The sequence below is a fragment of the Apteryx mantelli genome, chromosome 9, assembly GCF_036417845.1.
Source record: "Apteryx mantelli isolate bAptMan1 chromosome 9, bAptMan1.hap1, whole genome shotgun sequence".
NCBI classification, from domain to species: domain Eukaryota; kingdom Metazoa; phylum Chordata; class Aves; order Apterygiformes; family Apterygidae; genus Apteryx; species Apteryx mantelli.
The window spans coordinates 11,681,160-11,694,960 of NC_089986.1; the positions used below are offsets into that span (position 1 = coordinate 11,681,160).

Sequence of the window (13,801 nt, forward strand, 5' to 3'; positions counted from 1 at the left end):
ACAGACAGCCAGTCTAGGAAGAGTACTGGGCACCCAGCACGATGGCTATTTTAATAAGCCTGGTTCCTATAAAAAGTTAGGTCTCATTAATTCTGCCTCTTCTACCAGAAGAGGAGAAAGTAGGAGTGGGTCTTGCCTCAGCAGCTTCACACTGGGGCCACAGGGTGGCAGTGCAGGAACTCAGTTTTAAACCAGCAACGGTTGAGTTTCACACAGGGCTCTCGTCACAGACTTGGTCACTCCTTGAGCTAGCAGAACCATTATAGGAACATCTAAAAGGCAGAGCGTTTTTTTACTCCATTGGGAACTGCCTAGATAAATGCTCAATGCAGTGCAAACTCCCTTGTTTGTCCCACAAAAAAAGCCTCCTTATTTGCCTTGTTCAGTGTTTTGTTCAGGCTTAAGAGGAAGGAGAGAAACAAGCAGACACAATACTCAGTACTCCAACTTCCAAAGCAGCATCAGTTACTCAAAGGGACACTGATCACGTGCAGAAGCTCCCATCTCCTGCAACAGCAGGAGTGGCATGAACCTCTACTGGTCACTACAGAAGGGGACTAGGTGGATCAGGAAGCAGATGCCTGGGGAGTGCTGAAAGCTGAAATCACCCTGCTGCATGAGTATTTCCTTTAAGAGGGACTGAAGGCACCCTGGTCTGAAATTGTTCAAGACTGGGAGCTTCCCCGATTTGGGCTAACAAGTCAGCTAAAACAGGACAAGAATATCCAATTCCTTGATTACTCAGTTGCCAGCATATTGGGCTAGGTAAGAGGTAGGCAGCTACCATGAGGTTTCCTGGGCTCTGGCAGACTTTCAGCTGGTGGCAGACCTCTCCTCACCTTCAAAAAGTAACACCAGCATTTTACTGCTACAGCATGTCTAAGGCTTGGAGAAAACACTGAACACAGGAGCCGAGCATGTCAGACTCCCACAAAGCACTTGGAAGGGAAAGAAGCACTCAATTAGTTCATTAAGCCTGGACAGACAGGAACTGAAGACAGAACCAAGCACACAGAGCATCACTCCACCTAGAGCTGTAAGGCCAGGTTTAGCCTCTCCTGGAGGAAGGTACCTGAGCCAACGCTTGTACCAGGGTTCCATTAAGGGAGAACAGCATGATCTGCAGTTGTGCTACTCAAGTAGCACATTCCCAGCGTGATGGGACCCACTCCCAAAAATAAAGCAAGACTTATAGCCTAAGCTCACCAACCCTGGAAAAACCACTATATCCACACAGGGTGGCAATTCAAGTGGCAGCAGCCCAGTAAACCTCAAATTTTCTTTGAGAACGAAGTTATAAGGCTGAGAGTTTGCAAAATCTGTCATAATTGCAGATTTTGGTCTTCAAATACAAAAAGACATAAGCCCAAGGAATGCACCACTATGAACCAAGCAGGGATAAAGGAATACAGACGACAGACCACCCCAGTCTCAGATTTTGGCCCACAGCATCTGCCAGAAGTCAGATACAAATGAAGCGGGAGTCAGAAGCTAAACGTATCCAAGCAGAGAGCAGACAAGGAAACTTGGCAAGTGCTGTCTGAATTGCTTCCCCCTGCCATACTGTGCCTGGAAAGGATTGCTTCTGCTCTTTTTGAGCTGAACTCAGGTCCCACAAAACCAGCATACAGAGCAGAGTAGTTCTGTGCCATTACTTATGAGAATCTGTAGGCCAAAGCTTCTTCTCTTCGTAGGAGAAGAACTAATAACCTCTTGTTGAATGAGGCAAGATGCAGTGACAGCTAAACTAGAGCTTTACAGTAGCTTGCACACAAATAGCATAAGAGCTTGTTAAAACAGACCAAAGCAAAAAAAGGTTAGGGAAGGAAGTGAGGGCGGTTGTTAGTTTTGAATTTTCCTAGGTACAGGAGCTGACTCAGCTAGCCTGAGTGCTGACTGCCCAAAATGTCAGCCTGCAGAATGCTGACATGATTTATACTAGGGCTGAGGATGGAGGACAGACACCGGATGCACTCACATCTGGCCACTGATACACGTCCTCTTGCAAAATGCCATTTACTGTTCTAGCAGGAAATGTGTTGCTCAGGGACAGCTGAATGCTTTTATTTCACCTCTGGAGCCAGAGATGCAGCTAGTCTTGCTACTAATTGACTACAAGTTTGAGAAGAATTCTTAGGGAGGCAGAGCTGATGAAAAGAGTTGAACCAAAGCCTCAAGAGACTTTGACCTCTGCTTATCCTTAGCGAGAACAGTAGCCGGGCAGGTTCTTGTTTAGCACTTTGCTTCCATTTGTATCCTGGTCCTGACTCCCAGCTTCTCTCCTGACTCACCTGCTATATAGGGGAGAGGACTGAGTTTTAGACCAAGTCCTCATTATGAATTGCATGACCTTGTCAGATGGAAAGGTGTCACTTGACCAATGAAGTGAGCAACATGCCTTGGGCACACAAGAAATAGTGGCTGTACCAATCCTTTGGTTTTAGAGGTTCAGCATGAGCTGCCCATGACAGGAAGCTTAGTTTTTAGGCCTGTAGCCTGAGGTAGGATTATAACTAGTTTAAAAACATTCCCAGGAAGAGTCTAATTAAAATGTCTTTTTCCCCAGATGCCCTTTTTCTGATATCCTTTGAGACACTTTGATGCAAGGATTACTACTGTGCCAAATGCACAGCAGAGAACCTCATCTCTAACATGAGAAAGCCAAGACTGTATTGATACATCTGTTGATCTGCAAAGGTGTTAGAACTGGCAAGATAACACTGACTTCCTGATTAACAGCAAGTTCCATGAGGTTGAAGAATATTCCATCACAAGGCAGGCATGAAAGCACTAGAGGCCAGAGAAGAACAGCCCTGCTCAATGAGATGCACACCTAGGAGAGCTATTTCTGGTTCAGTATATAGATATTTATCCTCTTTCAGAAGCTTCATCTGACACAGACCAAGAGCCTGAAGCCAGCAATCATTTACATGCAAGGGACTGGCATTATGCCAGTTCAGGGCCCTTTTTCCCCCACCTTAGCGGGCCCCAGCACACATGAGGTCACATAAGTGCAGAGAGTGAGATGTCATCAAGCCACTACCCCTGCCAGTGTGTTCTCAACCTACTCAGGCACCTACTGGCAGTACAGATCAAATGGTCAGTTTGGTAGTCAGGACTGTACTTTCTTGAACAGGCTTACTGAAATGAACCAGCAGAGCAGTGATGTATCCCAAAATCCCTCCGATTACCTGACTCTTGATGCCTTGCTGAGTGATGAAGGTTTTCAGAGCCCCCGTTTCAGAGTTCTGAGGATAGCCAAAGTCCAGGATTTCTACAGAATGGTAAAAAAACAATTAGCTCAGAGCGCCACAGGTCAGAGCTGCAAAGTACAAGCAAGCCAATTGTGCTAACCATGGTCTTATAAGCAGAGAGCAAATTAGTGCACAGATACTGCTTACATATTAAACTTTTGAGCAAGTCACTAGAGTGTTCTTTACTCAAAGAAGGAAAAAAAACCCCACACCCTCTTACCAGGTTGACTTTTCTCTGCACAATCAACTGCAGGGTTCTAATTATTTATTTTGGGGAGAGAGGAAGAGTGAGAAAAAGCTGTCCAGAGTGACAAATCTGCCCCCCACACACACTTTTTTTTTTTAAATGAGGCTGAGCTTCAGGTCTAAGTATCTATTAAATAAAACAAGCATCCAGGACACACTGAGGAGAGCTTTTTTCTCCACAAGCATCCAAGGGACAGTGAAGAGTGTTTATCCAACAGCAGAATAATCTATCTTTGCAGCATTTTCTTTAGGCTTTGATTTTCACATGAAAATGTAATAAAAATCAAAACCTAAAAAAATAACAGCAGAGTAGTGACACTGCAGGGTGATCAATGTGATAAACAGCTATTAACTACAGAGAGCCAATGCCCTTAAAACCCCCAGAGAGGAAGGGAGCAACCCACATGGGATCCAGAGGAGACAGAAGACCACTAACACAAATACTGAGTAACAGCACACTGGCAGGTTTTGATCTTGCTGTGCCTACTAGGCGACAGCACTGTCTGACCAAGGCAGAGAAACAGCAGCTTCTTGATCTGCCCAGAGGGAATAAAGAACCCATCAGTCACTGTGACCCTTGGCTAAGAATCCCCAGGACACCCACACTTGCAACTCCTTGTCTGGAGAAGAAATTGAAGCATTACTAATACAAAGTGTTCGTATTATACCAAACAAAGACAGCTCAAGGGCAGTCTCCATAGATAGGCTGATACCATGAGCAGCTGAAGGGACACCATATTATTATTCCACAGGGAAATTTAGAGCTGTATCTTTGGGGGAGGTAGGGCTGGGACAGAGCAAGTTGGGTTTTATTGCTTTCTTTCTGTTCTCCCAGAAATGCCACAAAGACACTATTTAGAGTGACAACTGCACTGACTGTAACCAGGGTGACTGCTACTATGTCAGGCCTGAGCCACCTGGGCTCCAGCTGAGATGCCTGGCCTTAAAGGAGCTTTTCACAGTTCTATTCACACACCTCAGTACAATGGCAGCCCTGCACACACACAGGAACCACACAGAAGCCGGGCTCCAGTACCAGCTGCCTCATTTATACAAGCTCACAGCACCATGCTTCAGCTGAGCAAGCCATGATTAACACATGGCTATGGGCTTAAGACATTATCTACAGGTGGAATTAGAAAGCAGCACAAGTCCTTTTGAATTCCAATCACAAAAATACTTCAAGGATTATTTCTTCATGAGGCTAAGCTAAAGGCTATAGAATGACCAAGCGCGGTGTCACACAGCAGATTAAAAGGGAAACGTCTTACCATCCAACAGCTCATAGATCAGCACGAAGTTGTTCTTTATGTTTTCCTCACTGATCTTCCCAAAGTAGGCAGTCATCACGTCACACATCTTGTAAAGAAACTCGAATACCATGGCAGCATTGACATTCTGCTTGGTGACAGCAGCCAGCCAGATGTTGGAACGCTTGACATGGAAGAAACTGGTGCGGGCGATGTTGGTGACAGGCGAGCGTACCTGCTGCCGTGCGTGGATGACATTGACGCGGAAGGCGTCCACGGCATTCCGCCTACAAGATCACCACCGAAGGGAAGTTAGCACAGCGTACATGAAAACAAGTTGGCTGCGTAGTTCTGCTGGTGTGATTACAGCCAGATGTTGAACTACATACACCCAGCCCCCTTAGGAAGGGTGTTTGGGGATGTTTCAGCCAAGAGGGACAACTGAAAGCTCTGAGCAGAGTTAGACATTAAACCCTGCACAAAGTAAAGGAAAGAGAGCTACTGGTCTCTAAGGAGCTTTGGACTACAATGCAGCACTAACTATAGTCAGTAGGAGAAGCTAACCTCCACCTGGAGTCAGATGGCAGAAAACCTCCCTTCAATTCATTTTGCTAGTACTCCTGATTTATTGCCATAGCCTGGGACAAAGACTAGAACAGGCTGTGGCTCACTTAAGGAATACAGTTTTGACCAAACAGCTGGTTACTGTCTACTCTGCACACCCAGGCCTTCATACTCTTGCCCCAAGGCAGAGGATGTCTTGGGCGACTGTAGCTTTGATGGCAGTTCCTCACAAACATATCACTGGGGGGGGGGGGGAGGGGGGGGGAAGCAAACCCTACCCAGGTCACCTGACTGACATCAGTGCCCAGGTGCACTCCGAAAGGGAGCACTGCTCTTGAAAGCTTTAGTTCTCAGATCCATCTCACCTCCATACCCCAGGCACTATGGAGGGCAGGCTCAAAGCAGCAAGCAGGATTAGGAACTTTCTCAGCTTTCCAGTTATGTGTGTCCTCTCAAGCCTGCTATGCTTTGGAGCAGCTCTCTGGCAGGTGGACTTATGGTCCCCACGGTGCAGCATGCTAGCAGCAACACATAACGTGCACTGGATGGTCCAATACCATTTATTATGGTAAGGAAGTTCTGCATAGTGCAGAGATGGTACTGTGCAAGTTTCACCTTATAGCTGCCATCATCATTAATCCAAGCTTTTTTCCACTGTCCATGCTAATAATGATATGGAACAAATCCCTCCTGGGTAAACAGGGATGTACAAGTGAAATTCTGGATAATAGCTCTTCCATGATAGAGTTATGTTATCCTGTAACTGCTAGTCAGGATAAGCTCCCTAAATTTAAGTTTACTAACACGAAGAACATCAGATGTCTGAGGGCTTTCAGTGACAAGCTTGAGACTAAAAGCAAAAGTCTAGACACCAAGCCAAGACTCATGTAGTCGCACTTCCTTCATAGTCCTCTTTAGAGACTATGTAGAACAGGGGTCTCCCCACTGCAGCATTAAGGCCAAGGTATGATTTTCAGAACCACATTCAAAAGCAGATATTAATAATACCCTTGCAAGCAGTGATACAGGCATACAGAGGCCCACAATCATTGAGGGTTGTTAACAGTCCAGTAGATGGTTCAAAGTTGGAAAACAAAGGGACATTCAAAGAAAAGTACATTACTGTGGTAGGTGTTAGATTGCTCCTTGAAGGTCTGGGTACATACACAGAAGCTTCGTCAGTAAACATCCTCCCCCCATAAGTGAAATTCCAGCCCTCAGAAACTTCTCAGGTTTTATTGCTCCAGGAGTCTTGTAAATGAGTCAAATTCATATTTGATTTCTACCTTAAATTTCCTGTAAGAGTAGTTCAATCTATTGTAAAATAACAATATCCAAGTCCCATTTCTCCCATCCAGTAAGCCTTGCAAGGAAAGTTCAGCTTGTTCTGGAGCCTTAGCCCTCCCAGCCTCGAGTTCTAACCCAACAGAACGAGTACCAGAACCAGCAGACTGGTTTATGCTAGAGGGAAGCCTCAAGTTGGTGAAGCTTTTCTAACACACACCAATTGCCCACTGTGCAGTGCCAGTCATGGCCTACCACGCGTCTCTTACCTATTGCTACAGCAGCCAATGAGATGGGATGGACAGAAATGGCGCCAGCGGAGAAAGGAGGAGTGACAGCAACAAGAGAAAGGGTTAGAAACACACACACAAGGCACAATGAATCCAAAGAGATAAGGAGAGACCAAACAGCACCCCCTCCCCCTGTTCCTGGGCACAAAAGGCCAACAAGGTATTGGATGGAAAATAAGCTGTGGCAGCAATGAAGCCCTTGCAAGGCACAACACTGACATGCCATAGTCAGATTGTCAGTGCTGAGAGACTTTGAACTGTGTTTGGTTCAGTCTCAGGTTCAATTTGGTGTTCAGTCCAGATAAACGGCATCCATATCATAGCAGAGCATACTGGGTATCACTGATAAGGGAAAAAAGGGCCTTGGAAGGGAAAATCCAAACCCTCAAACTGAGGCATAGCCCGGGGACCTCACAGTATCAGGCATCTTCTTCCCAGTCTGCCTCAAAGTCCAAGTGGGCATTTCTATCAATACACATGTGAAGCTGTTCAGGTTGATGCTTCCTGGCTTGGTCTAGCCAACACGAAATACAGCAAGTTTGATAGAGCTGGAGCATGTCTGGAGAGATACAGCACATCCTGCAAATTCAGACACTGCTCTATCCAGCTTGCACTTTTTCCTTAAGAATCAAGAACCACGAAGCAGAAGTGATGTATTAGAAGTTCAGAAACCAAATGCCTATTACGTTTAAAGTGCATGCAGTTTGTCATTTAAGCTGCTCAGTTTCACATAGCTTATTTTTATCAAATAGCTAAATATTTAAATGCAGGTAGAATCTCCCAGTAACCATGTCATTGAAGAACAAGGCACTTGAAGGTCCTTCCATGGTATCCTGAATTAAATGCATAGTGCTTTGCTTATAGTTTTAAGAGGCTGCTTATGCATGCAGCTAGTTGCTGTATGGACAGATGCACTACATGCATTAAAGCCATTCTTTTAAATTGCAAGCAAAGAAAATCCAAATTTTGTGGTATTTCTGCATTTAACAAACCAGTCAAGGGAATGGTTTCTTCATTGACTGCCACTTTGCTCATTAGCATTTGAGCTAGTATGTGCTTATTTAGAACCTTAAACTGCACAAGGGGAGGGTTACTCATTACCACAAATAGATTTTAATCTCTCCCAAGAGGTATGTTGAGGCTTCAGAACGCCAGAGGCAAGTGCCAAGACCAAGGAGTCTTAAGGGTCAATCACTCAGAGCCCACGTGAAGACGGGCAGCAGCTATGCTCATTTCCCATTCAACCTACCTCCAACAAGCTAGAAGGGCTCAACACCAAGCACCTCAGACCTATTCATTAAGGAATTAAGTTGAATGGTAGTCTAGAAATCTATCACAAGGTTGTTTGTGTAGCAACAGAACTCCTACAGAGGTGAGTACAAGCTTACAGTGTCATGACAACTCCCTACCTCTTTCTGAAGGCTAGGCTACTAAAAAGTAGACTTTGTATTGATGTGAGTATCCAGACTAGCAAGCGGTTGATATTCAGTTCTACTTGCCTGCTACAGAGGTGAAGATACTAGCTTAGTTACTCGATTCTACCACAAGGTAAGACACAGCCATTTTAAAATGACTTGTTTTATAAGGCTACATGTCTATACCGATTGCAAACCAACATCTTTGGGAGCAAACTTGATTAATAGCTGGCATGAGCTCCACCTAAGCCACAAGACTGACAGAAAGCCACTGTCACAGAATCTGAGAGAAGGATTTCACTCAGGCAACACTGAGCTGAAGTTCTAGTGAAAGGACTTGAACTTTTTGGCATCCTTTTCCAAACAAAAAAGTTGATTATAAGACAGGATCAAGTAGGATGTCCCATTTTCTAGTTTTGCCTGGCCAGCTGGCAAGTCAGTACTTTTCATGTCCTGAACACAAGTCACTCAGTTTACAAGAGGGATGAGCCAAGATAAAAACAAGTGCAAGAGCACTACATTAGAAGATGAACTTCACTCACCAGTTTACCTTTTCATGGCAAGAAGTCCTTTCAAATTAAAAGATCTTCCTGAATCAACACTAGTTCAAGCACGACTCCAGCTTATGTGCCCTAAGTTTGCAAGCCACAGGAGAACTTATTGCCAGAAACTCCAGTAACAGTGTCCCTAGCCAAACATGACACGTTCAAGACTTATCTATTATCCAGCCTGGCTTGGCTCAGCCATCATAACACCTACTAACTAGGGAGAACTTTACAAAGACAGACTGGGCACATTAACTGCTTTGAAGAGCTTCAGCAGCAAACATTCAGAAGAGCTGGCACAGCAGAGGACAGACAGAAACTTTACAGCCCAAAGTTTTCTGCTTCAGAAGCACAAAGCTTTGCACTCTTGGCAAGGCCTTGGCTCAGCTTTGCACGGAGGCCTGTGTCAGACACAGGTTAACTTAGCTCTCCCTAGAACAGCTACTTTAGTCTGCATTGGACTAAGAACAAGTCAAGAGATATTCAAAGCTCACTAGGTGAAGCTTTAATTACAAACACTGTTGACCACTATTGCATCAATGAAACAGTAGAAGCCTTGACTAGCTACTAGTTTTACCTCAGATTTAAGCACTAGATAATCCACATCCAGAAGGGATGCACTCTTCGGACAAGAGCAGTTTGAAGGCAGACTTGCTTGAAAGAGTTTAGTGTCATTTGTGGCAACCAGTTACTTCACAGCACATCCTACCACCACGCATCTTGGAGACCTGGTTAGAACTATACCTTGCCCCTAAATCAGCCAAAAACCTATCTCGCTTGTTGTACTTGCAATTAACACCTACCACTGCCCTGCTTCCATTAGCTATGTTTTGACTCTACAAAGTTCAATTCTTGACTTCCATCTGATGCCCAACACTAATGAAAAAACACTAGGAACAGTCCTGTCATGTGAGAAAGCCACTTAAGGTTTAGTCCAAGCAGTAGCATCACTTGATATTAGCTTCCCTAAAGCACTATCTACTGCCCATAAAACACTGAAGTTTTACTTCCCAGCCAGGAAGTTAATAGCAACCTAAGGATTGTATGCGGGCAACATAATGCTTGTCTGAACTACAGTGAGACACCTATAATCTACTGAAGGCTTTCAGAGCTTCCCACAACTTTAGTTACCCCATGAATGTAAGCTTTTTACATACAAAGCAGCCAAGGCTACAAAGCTGGTATACAAACTTGGGGTCCAGAATGTTGACTTTTCAGAGTACATAGGTGGTTACTGTGAGACTGCTTGCAGAGATGATACCTTTGTAAGGCACCAAATACCATGGACAAAGTCTTCTGCACACCTGTACTTAATGCCAGACACTTGTGTTTGAAACCCAAATCAGAACCATGGTTACAGGGCATGGAAGATAGTTTCCACATTACTACTCCTGTAAAGTTTTAAAAAACAGTGAGGCTGGTAAACTCCTGCAGTGGCAGCCCATGCTGTTGAAGCATTTGGAGTAACATTCAGATCTCTACCCTCCAAAAGAAAGTCCTAGCTTTGCCTGCAGGCCATCCTTTGCTACCATCTGTAGGTGACCAGTGCTTAGTAAACTCAAGAATATTTTTGAACTAAGCCTAGAGCAGCAAGTTGAGTTGCAGTCTCACATGCATGCACAGCTAATGCAGAACAAAGCAGCTCTGGGATGTTGCCTGCACCAAAGTGAGGCAGAAATGCAAAGACCAAGGATGCAGCAGAAGCACTTACCCAATGTCATCCCGGTAGACTCGAGAGATTAAAACCTCTCCTTTGTGATTATAGATGAATAAGCCTCCGATCATGATGGAACTTCAGTCTTCCCTTTCCATGTTGCTTAAGACCTGAAGCAATAGAGTGCACATATTAGGCTGCATGGCAATAAGCAGTACAGCAGACACAGATTTTGACATCCATTTGGTATTAGTCAGGGGACAGACAGCTTTGTGTGTCACACACACACCCCCAGTCAGAGGCAGAAGTCACTTCTTACAATACCTGTGTGACTTATATAGTTAGAAGATTAGCTCCTCTTGTCCAGAGCAGCATTCCAAGGATTTTGCCAAAAGAGTTCATCTAAAGCCAAATGCACTATTGCCACTAAACTGTCAGATAAAAAGCTGCGAAAAACTTCAGTTTGTTCCAACACATGAACCCTGATCACCAGAAAATCACTACCTTGTTACCCATGCTGGCTATACCATAACAGCCAACACCCTTGACTTGCAGCTCTACAAAGGTCATAATCCTGTATCAGTAACCTCACATCTCAAGTACTAGCCCAGAGGAGTACTAGAGTTAAAACTATCACACCAAAAGTTATTCACTTGTTTTCTGGAGCTGAGGTAACAAAAACTCTCCATCACCTTAAAACCCATTGCAAATAGCACTGCTCAGATTTACATTCTGCATATTTCAACTTAAACATAGGCAGCTACAAACTGTGGTGGCAAGGACCTGATAGCACACATCCTGGTGCCACAAGGGTAATGGACTTCAGCAGATTGCTGGGTTGAGAACAGGTGGAGGGCATGGACAGAGATATTTCTGGAAGACTGATGGTGTGGGCTACTTCGACTGGTTAATCTTGGTACCTCTGGCCAGGCCAGCACATGGCTGAGGTCCAGCAGGGCAGCTAGCTACTCAGGAGTGGCTTGGATGCCAAAAGTGATTGCCTCATCCTGGCATCCTGAAGGGGGAGCACAGATAGAGCTCCTTACTTACAAAAGACTATTAGAAACAGTGGTTTACTCTGGGAGGGGGAGGGATTCTTACTGCTGCAACTGGAGATTATACTGTTTGCTCCTCTGGGATTTCATACGGAAATTGCTTTCCCAATGCAGAGTATAGAGGTACTACAAAGGACCTACGCCCTTAACTATATCCAAGTCTCTCTACATCAGTGCTACTCCAAGTTTGATATGCCGTACAGCTGCAGGTCTGTAGGAGACCTCAGTCACCAGCCCTGCCATCAGTTATTTCCTCCTCCAAGTAGGATGAGGAGGTGTTGTCCCTCACACGTGCATCACAACACATGCTCAGTGAGGAAGCCTGCCAGAACTAACAGCCTTGTTCCAGACCTAAGGAGCCACCACAGGAATCCTGACAAGGGTCTAGCTGAGTGACTTTCTAAGCTTGCCTTTAGCACAAATTCAGGTCAAGAGGTTAGGTCCAGGTGAGTAAATACAGCTACCATGCATCCAGTAATTCAATGCCTTGCTTTGATCTGTATGTTACGCAATTTGTAGTCAGGACTAAAGCTTAAAATAAACACCAAGATAAATGCAGGCTTATTTCTCATTCCATTCATCAGCATGTATAAAACAGTACTGAGGCTCAAGAATTAGTAATCAGGCCTCTCCCTTGAATGCAAGGAAAAAGAGGCCTGGCGCTAGTAGCAAATCGCAGACCCTGTTATATAATGTGCACCTCCGCAATGATAGATCTAAATCAGATTTTACTTATACAGTTACTCTTTTTGCACACAGTTCTCAGAAGCTTTTGAGATGTCACCAAGCCTACAGCTGTATGGCAGGGGGTTCTTAGCAGCAAGTAGGCTGAGGTTTATTATTGCCTGCCAGGAAAGAACTTTATTGCTGGTATGTGGATAACAAATACTCTGAGCTGTTTAGTGTAGCTCAAGACCAAAAGCAGTTCACTAGTTTATTAAAGCAAAGGGTGATGGGGACTGCCACAATGCATGAGGAGTTAAGTCCACACACTGCTACATTTTAACTGCTTGCACAGCTTGTAGCTTAATATCTTCAGCTGGAGTCCCTGCATCTAATTTCCTGGAGTGCCAACATCTTGCATTCAAGATGCAGGCATGAAGCGTAAGAGGTGATCAGAGGAGTTGGGGTTACCCTAGTTAAACTTCTAAGCTACTTTGAGCTCAGGCATCTTGACTGCTTGTTCAAAAAGTGATTTTGTGTATCAGTGTTACAGCCTTTGTTGATATCTGGCTGCAGCACTGAGCAACAGCTGTGAGCTCTGCTTCACAGCCCAAATGGAGGGTAGTCTGGCCACAAGGTACCACTGGAGTAGATCTCATCCATGGGCCACTTAATTGGGGGCTAGCATCTTAGAAGTTACCCCTTAAACTGCTAATCTTCTCTTTCTTTAGAGGAAGACTAATCTAAAGAGAGCTACAAAAGTGGCAAACAGTGTCTTATGCCTCAGTAATGTCTCTTTAATACACAGCTCCTTCTCAGATCCTATTCCTGTAGTCATGTCCTACTTCACTTAGACCTAAGTCCTAATATCCACTCTAACAGCTGCTTGGGGGCTTAAGTCCAGAGAATAGCACAAGTATGATAGGGCAAGCCTCATGACTAGCCCTGGGAAGATCATATAGGTGTTTCCCAGCTTCAACACTGCAGAGCACTAGATAACTAACCAACTCCACACTGCTGTTAGGGTGGGTTAGCCTACACCCACTTTTCCTGGGTGGGTGGGAATGACAGCAACAGGCTAGCCAAGAGATAGTGACAGTGGACTGATATGTGTTTGCTTCAGGAACATAGCAAGGATGAAGATGAAGTGACCTAGCCTCAGATCATCTCAAAGGTCAGAGGAAAAACAAGAAAAACAAAACAACAACAAAAAACTAGAAGCAATACATATATCAGAGGGATGAAAGGACTTCCAGGGTAGAAGTCTGCAGTATTAGCAGTAATGTATCCCCCAAAGTTATGTTGCAGAAACTAAAGCAGCTGCCTATTTGAAGGAAGTGTTATTGCAGATGCGAGTTCTGTGCAAAACAAGATTCTTACAGTGCAGCCACTACTTTTAATTTCAGAAAACAACAACAAAAAAGTTTCATAAACCTTTATCCCAGGAGCAACATTTGTTGGCTACACCTAAGGAGTCCTCAGAATGTATCATTACACATACTCCTCTACTATGGATCTTCAGCTACCGGATGGCTGCTTCTGCTTACCAAAAGAAAAATCAAGAAGTCAACCTCTAAGTCA

The 13,801-nt window shown here is 44.6% G+C and overlaps 1 protein-coding gene across 2 annotated transcripts in view; it reads right to left on the reverse strand.

The window, feature by feature from the left end:
- The window catches only part of AP2M1 (adaptor related protein complex 2 subunit mu 1), a 31,291-nt gene that overhangs the window by 7,163 nt on the left and 10,327 nt on the right, over positions 1 to 13,801 (reverse strand). For both annotated transcript variants that reach the window (XM_067301707.1, XM_067301708.1), the window contains exons 2-4: positions 10,560 to 10,672; positions 4,772 to 5,037; positions 3,192 to 3,274 (exon numbers count right to left, since the gene is read on the reverse strand). In XM_067301707.1, coding sequence (XP_067157808.1) covers positions 3,192 to 3,274; positions 4,772 to 5,037; positions 10,560 to 10,633 — 423 coding nt within the window. In that variant the 5' untranslated portion in view covers positions 10,634 to 10,672. The remainder of the gene's footprint in view (positions 1 to 3,191; positions 3,275 to 4,771; positions 5,038 to 10,559; positions 10,673 to 13,801) is intronic.